We start from the raw sequence: 7,937 nt of genomic DNA on the forward strand, positions 1-7,937 counted from the left end.
ATCATAACTTTAGTGCTTTATTTTTTTAGCCTACATTCTGCCCTTTCCTGAAGTAAACTAAGAGGCACTGCTGGCCTCTGCTGGTCACAAAGAGCAAAAATACAATGCTTGAGTTTTACAACCTTTTCCATTTTTCAAAGGTGTCATGGATATCATGGAATTGTATTTATTTATTATTTATTTTCCCCCTGAGGTCCACTATAAAGTCAATTTTTATTTATTTATATTTATGTAATTATTTATTTAATGACTAATGTCCACTCTTTTTATAAACCTCGGAATGTCCTGCTATCCAGAGACAAATAAAGATTTAAATAGAGGTTCATGTTTCTTCAGTTTCATGATGGGGAAAGATGGTGACAGAGTTTTACAGATTAACATATTAATAAAAGACATGGCAAGCTTGATCAAAGTTTCTAAGTCACTTTTAATATGATCTTAACAAATATACAAAATTCTTAGGTTTAATCCTTATAAGAACCTTAAGCAGGACCCGTTGTGTTGTGAACTTGTGAATTTAATTTCAAATTGATTTTAATTTGCATATTTACACAATGTTTTTATTCATTATCAGTTTAGTCTAAAACCTGCTTTCTAGCTCAATACTGCTCTCTTGTGGTCAGAAGCTGTGGCTTAATTGTATTGTGATATGACAGTAAAACAGAAATAGACAATCGACAAAAAGCACAGAATATGACCAACAGAAAACATGAAAATCACATTATTTCTGCTCACATTGTCCTGATTTTAGGACAAAATATGAACATAATCTCAAATGATTTAACTAAAACAATATATATATATATATATATATATATATATATATATATATATATATATAGAGAGAGAGAGAGAGAGAGAGAGAGAGAGAGAGAGAGAGAGAGAGACAGACAGACACATATGAATCTCGAGTTGGTTCTGTGCAATTATTGAATGGTGATTTGTAGTCTGGGGCGTTGCTGTATTTTGGAGATGTGTCTGTGGTCACACAGTAATAAAGTCCTAAATCATCAAGAGTGACATCATTTATGAACACACGATGTTTACTCTGCACTGAATATTTCTGTTTAAAAGCTTTTTATTCTAAAGTAATGTACTCCGTTACGTTAAGATCACAGTTTATAGTCACATTTTGACACAAATCTGTTAAATGATCTGTTAAAGTCTCTGCAGCTCGACACCATATGAACAGATCTGTGGAATAAAACACTCTAAAATATTCACATTAAAATATGTTAAATGATATTGTGTCATAAAACATTGTTATTAATTTACAAAGCACGTTATAATATTCATGAAGTACAATACACTCACAGAGCTGAAGCTGCATGATCTTCAGGATGTTAAAACACTTCATGACTCAGTCTTGTTTCTTTCACACGACTCTAGAGAAGAAACTTTACCTCACAGCTTTAAAAATAACGATGATTTTAACCACAATCAGGAGGAAGTTTTACTCTGACCACATGTAGTGTTTTTTTTTTATTTGTAAAAAAAAAAAAATCAACCATTAAGCTCTTCTTTTTTCTTTTCTTTTTTAAGTAATCTCTAATTTCATACTTGTAATAGTCACACTTTATTTTATGGTCTAATTCTCACTATGCCTAAATATCCTAATTTGCTGCTGATTCATAATTAATAATGTAGTTGTTAAGTTTAGGTATGAGGTTGAATTAAAGGATCTAAAATATGGTCAATAAGGCGTTAAAATGTGCATTATAAGTACTAATAATCAGCCAATATTCTAGTAATATGCTTGCTAGTTAACAGTGAGAATTGGTGCTTAAAATAAAGAGTTACACCTGTGACATTTACATTTGTTGTGAGAGTTGTGTTTAGTGTAGCTTTGTTCATAGTTTCTTTGTGGTCAGATGTTGCTACTATTCTGTGTCCTGATGAAATGTTTGTTCGGTTTTATGGAATTGAATAAGAAAGGAGTAGAATAGGAAGTGTGAAACTCAAAAGTAAAATATGTGTGCATGTGTTAATGTTTCGTGGTCATGTTCACTTGGTTAGAGTCTAAACCAGCTGCTGAGTGCGAGTGTATAAGATTGTGTCGTCTTTCAAGTGACCAAACCAGTGGAACATTTAATAAGCACAAAACCATGTGTTTAAACCACAAACAAGAGTTGTGCAGAAGATAGACGTTTCAATATGTACAACAATATTCAAAACTGATAGAGTGAAAGCAAATAAATAAAACTCTATAGTACATTTATTGAGGTTTGCGTCCTTGATTTCCTGATTTATGAAAAATAATAAAACACAAAAATGCAAAAGTAGCAGAAAATACCATGATTACATAAATTTGGAAGAAATGGTGAAAGAAATTAGTTGTTGCATTTGTAAAAAACTGATTCATATTCACCAAAATGTGTATTATGATATAGCAAAACTTATAATTATAATAAAAAATAAAATAAAAAAAAAACTCAATTCAGTTCAAGTTTCCTATTAGGCCAAATAACTAATATAAAATAATAAAAACAGTACATTTTAGTTTGGTGGCACAATTTCTGCATATTTACATCACACATTGTCTGTATAAGACAGCCGTCCTCTGCTCTTGGATCAGTTTGATGTTAGCGGCACACAGAGAAAAATCTATCTCAGCACACTGAAAGAGGAAGATATTAAACATCAATGGCCTTATACAGTAATGAAAGAACAATATAAGATAACATTTACTGAAGATGTATCTCACCTGTAGATTATTTGAGTTTTTAGCTGAAGTGTAATTTGTTGATCTTCCACTGTAGCTCTTCACCAAACCTAAAGAGAATATATATTCAAACATTCCTCAATACACACATTATAACAGTTGAAACAAACGAAGTGCACATGTGATAGTGTTACATTAGATTAAATCTAATGTTTGTTTTCGTGTAGTACAAGTACAAACCTATTAATGTGAAGATCAGAAGCACATTCAGCAGGACAGAGGTGATGATGCTCAGGTTTCTCCATCGAATCTCAGATTGGGAAAAATCATGTGATTCTGTCTGATTCCTGAGGACCGAGTCTGTAAAAGGTTTGTAGATCAATCTTTATTCAATTTCAGTCTTTAACATTGTAATGAAACAGAAAAAAATACTAGTTCTTCATAAAATGATAAAGTATATTCAATACTGAAATCCATAATATGATTTAAAAATAGATCTGAAATGCTAAAATAACTCACCGTTGATGTAGATTTTGGTGCCGTTGCTGAATTTTTGTGGTTCACTAGTTTTGACACAATAATAAACTCCTAATTCATCAGCGCTGATATTTCTGATGAACAAACTGCTGTTAGTTTTCACTGAGTATTTCTCTTCCAAGGTGCCGTTTTCATATAGAGCTCCTTCATATGTGCTATCAAAAGTGCGTAAGATCAACTCTGGAGGATCTGGTGATTTCTGTCTGTACCAGTAAACCTCCTTTATATCAAGATCACAGTTTATAATCACATCTGCTCCTAAAGTTACTGAAGTGTTTGTTAAACTCTCTGCAGCTTGAGACCACATCAACAGATCTATGAGAGAAATAAAACACATTTATTCAGACAGAAATAAACCTAATTTACTGATTTAATCAAGTCTAATGTTATAAACTCACAGAAGTGAAGCTGTATGATCCTCATCATCTGATCTTCTGTACTGTGATCATTCAAACATCTCTTACTGTGAGAGGAAACACTGTGAAACCTCGACCACGCACAGAAGAGGGGAAGTTAGAGAATGCACTATAGGCAGTTCAAAAAATAATAATACAAATATGGCATCATTTTTGTAAAATAATACAAAAATGGCGTCATGCGCAGTACTTTTAAATAACAGAAAAAAAGCATAATTTTATGAAAAATTGTGAATAAAAAAAAATACAATTCAGTGCATTCAGAAAGAGTTCAGACCTCTTCATTTCTTTTTTCAAATTTTATTATATAAAGCTTTATGCAAATATATATATTATTGTGTATTATTTTACATTATGTCATACATATTCCATAGCCACAAAGCAAAAACAATGAGATTGCTAATTTATTAAAAGGAAAGAAACTAAAATATCACACTGACATAAATATTCAGACACTTATGGCATTTGAAAAGTAACACAGATGCATCACAATTTCTCTGGAACATTCTTAGAATTAATTGTGACTATATTTAAGAAAGGCACAGAAGAATATAGAAAGCTCAGAGATACTGTAGTACACACACAAAAAGTAAAAGAAACGGCAAAAAACACTCGCACATCATTCTAAAGTCTAGTTCTCACTATTGATTAACTGACTTTAAACTCTTAACTTGATGCTTATTTGTCACATTTGTGAGATGTGTTTAGTGTAGTTTTGTTCATACCTTTTTTTTGGTTTTTTGTGGTCAGATGTTGCTTCTGTTTGGGTTGACATATTTAACGGAAATGAATAAGATGTGTGAAACTCAATAGTAAACTAAGCACAATTGTACATTTGTTGATGTTTTGTGTTCATGTTCACAAAGTTTAAACCACCTGCTGCGTGCGAGTGTATGTGAGTGCTGTCTGTAAAGTGGAAAACTTCACTGTGGGTAAACCACAAACAAGAGCTGTGCAGAAGAATATTGAAAACAATTAGCAAGCAAGTCCAATTGTTTCTTTAATACATTTATTGAGGTTTGTGTCTTTAATTTCCAGTATGAAAAATAATAAAACATAAAACTGCAGAACTAGTAGAAAGTTTCATTGGCTGTAGAGGACAGTCGTGGTCTGCTCTTGACAAGGCCCCATGTTGAATAAATCAATTTCAGCACACTGAAAGAAGAAGATATTAAATATCAATGGCTGTAGACATACTGTAATGTACAGTCAGCTGGTGATTATTTTTCAAGTATTACAGGCTTGAATCACATTTTTAAATATTTTCTACCTGAGTATGTTTAACAGCGTAACATTTTAAATGTTTAAGATCATTCAAATAATGAATCTTGTTCATGTTATTTGAGGTTGAAAGGACTTACTGCAATCATCTCTAGGACAGTTACAAATAAGATAACAGATATATTTTACCTTTGGATCATTTGAGTTTTGAGCAGCAGTGTAATTTTTAGATCTTCCAGTTTCGTAAATGTAAGCTACGTAGCTCTTCACCAAAACTGAAACAACAATCAATCAAACACGACTGAATTTACACATTACTACAGTCGAAAAAGACCACATGTGATATGATTACCTTTGTGTAGAACTAGTTTTCCTTCTCGTAGTGAGTTCAATGAGACCTGAACATATCTTTAGTAAAAGCAGTACAAACCTATTAATGTGAAGATCAGAAGCAGACTCAACAGGACAGATGTGATGATGGCCAGGTTTCTCCATTGAGTCTCATGTGATTCTGTAAAATGTTTCGAATTCTGTCAATCTCTGTTTCAAACATTAACAACTTTATAAACACATACAGTACTGAAATCCATAATATGATTTAAAAATAGATCTGAAATGCTAAAATAACTCACTGTTGATGTAGATTTTGGTGCCGTTGCTGAATTTTTGTGGTTCACTAGTTTTGACACAATAATAAACTCCTAATTCATCAGCGCTGATATTTCTTATGAACAGACGACTGTTAGTTTTCACTGAGTATTTCTCTTCAAAGATGCTGTTTTCATATTCAGCTCCTTCAGATATGCTATCAAAAGTGCGTAAGATCAACTCTGGAGGATCTGGTGATTTCTGTCTGTACCAGTAAATCTCCTCTATATCAAGATCACAGTTTATAATCACATTGGATCCTAAAGTTACTGATGTGTTTGTTAAACTCTCAGCAGCTCGAGACCACATCAACAGATCTATGAGAGACAGAAAAACACATATATTAAGATTACAATTGACAAAAAAAAAAAATAAGTTAATCAAATGTGACATGATAAACTCACAGAAGTTAAGCTGTATGATCCTCATCATCTGTTCTTCTATACTGTGATCATTCAAACATCTCTTACTGTGAGCGGAAACACTGAAACCTCGACCACACAGAGAAAACAGGAAGTCAGAGCTGGGCTTCTCTGAACACTTCAGCCATTTTTAGCTTCGTAACCTGAATGCACATTCAGAACGGCCCAAACGCAGTTTATAAATATTAGGGCCGGGACTCGATTAAAAAAATTAATCTAATTAATTAGAGGCTTTGTAATTAATTAATCGATATTAATCGCATTTTAATCGCATATAAATATTTGACCTGAGAACAGTGAGAAGTAATTTTTTTCACATGGATTTATAGTATACCATTGAATAATGACTGAATACATAAGCTTAAGCAACAAAATATTGTTTATTTTTGTTCAACCAAGTCTAGCAGAGCAGTGCAATTTTTGCCATGAAGTGTAGCAATAGCATATTTAGAAACAATTTAGAAATAGTACATTTCAGAAATTCAGGAAGCTCATAGGTGCTGGAACCTTCTGTAAAGTGTTTTTTTTTTTTAAGTAAAACACAATACTGTCAAGTACATTCAGAACATTGGAAACACTGACTATTAGAAAACATCTCTCTGTTGCTTCAGAGGCCATAACATACTCAAGTCCAACTCTCAATAACTTTGGCCAAAACAATAACGAGTTCAACATAAACTGTTGCACCAACAAAATAATACATAGTTCAACATAAAGTGTAAAGTCCACGCTAGCTGCTATATGTTTTGCGTTTAGGTGATACTTGAGGCTGGATGTGCTGCTGCGGTGATATGCGAACTATGATGCGAACGCTAGTCGGTGCTCCAGTATATTCGGTCCGCCGAAACGCGTCCAGTGAGAAACGTTCCGCGGTGCAAAAATAAGTTATTAAAAATGCGGGAATTTTTTTTTCTGTAATTAATTAATCTTAGTTAACGCGTTATTTTTTGTGTAATTAATTAATCTCAATTAACGCGTTAAAGTCCCGGCCCTAATAAATATGTTTAACATACAGTTTCACATACATATATTTACAATATCATATACAGCCGTGTGAAAAAGTTATTGAACACCCTGTTGAATTCCATGGTTTTCTGAATCAGGACATCATAAAAAAATTTGGAAACTGAAACAACAACAACAACATCATCATTATTTAACAAAAATAAAGCCAAAATTGAAAATCCCTGTGTGACAAAGTTAGGACAAAGTTACTGTTAATATAAGAATTAAGAGAGTAAGTAGCAGTCAGGCATTAGTCCAGTCAAAGTCCATACCTCATCCTAACCTCAATAAACTGGAGCAATGTTGTAAAGAAGAGTGATGTGACAAACTGATAAAGCCATACAGAAAATTACTACTTAATTTATTGCTGCTAAAAGTGGATCCACTAGGAATTGAATCATAGGCTTTCCTGACTTTGTAACACATGGTTTTTCCATCTTGGCTTTATTTGTTTATTTTTTATAAATAATGACATGGTGTTATATGTCATGTGATCTTCTTCAACTATTTTCAGACTGGACCCACCTTTTCATCGGAGGACTCTCGTGCGGATTTGCTTGACGAATGAGCGCCAGGCTTGTCCTTCTCTTGGGTCTTCGGGCCATAAGCATCCCACCTCTGAGCGTTCCTCTTGCGAGAGGAAATCGGTCGAGGAACTGCTCGAGGTGGTTACTCGTTTGGTGGACAGGTTGCAGCTTGACTGGCCACGCGAACAAGAGACCCCCAAATGGAGTAAGCTGGAAGATCGGGTGGTACGAGAGAGAGAGACCACAACATCAGTCTTTCCCCTTTTCGGGGACCTCCATGATGAGCTATCAAAGTCATGGAACAAACCGTATACTTCTTTGTGCCCTCGACGTTGATTTTTTCAACTATCGTGGATGCGAAGTCACGGGGGTATTCGGAGATGCCGCGGGTTGAAGAGACGCTTGCGAGCTATCTCTCGCCCAAGTCTGCATCCTCGGTTATGAAACCTACTCTCCCCACTAAGCCTTGTAAAATAACATCATCGCTAGTGGGTAAAGC

The 7,937-nt window shown here is 33.8% G+C and overlaps 1 long non-coding RNA gene and 1 gene segment (V, D, J or C); one reads left to right on the plus strand and one right to left on the minus strand.

Annotated features, from left to right (window-relative positions):
• Positions 1-2,338: 2,338 nt before the first annotated feature.
• Positions 2,339-6,026, minus strand: LOC127988292 (Ig kappa chain V-III region MOPC 63-like). The segment is given in 5 exon segments: positions 2,339-2,617; positions 2,705-2,772; positions 5,267-5,347; positions 5,469-5,801; positions 5,889-6,026. Coding segments are annotated over 5 exon segments (603 nt in total).
• On the plus strand, positions 3,182-5,800 carry LOC127988293 (uncharacterized). The gene is made up of 2 exons (XR_008161611.1): positions 3,182-3,321; positions 5,609-5,800. It is a non-coding gene; the product is annotated as an uncharacterized LOC127988293 (long non-coding RNA).
• Positions 6,027-7,937: the final 1,911 nt, after the last annotated feature.

Source organism: Carassius gibelio, chromosome B22, assembly GCF_023724105.1.
Source record: "Carassius gibelio isolate Cgi1373 ecotype wild population from Czech Republic chromosome B22, carGib1.2-hapl.c, whole genome shotgun sequence".
Taxonomy (NCBI): domain Eukaryota; kingdom Metazoa; phylum Chordata; class Actinopteri; order Cypriniformes; family Cyprinidae; genus Carassius; species Carassius gibelio.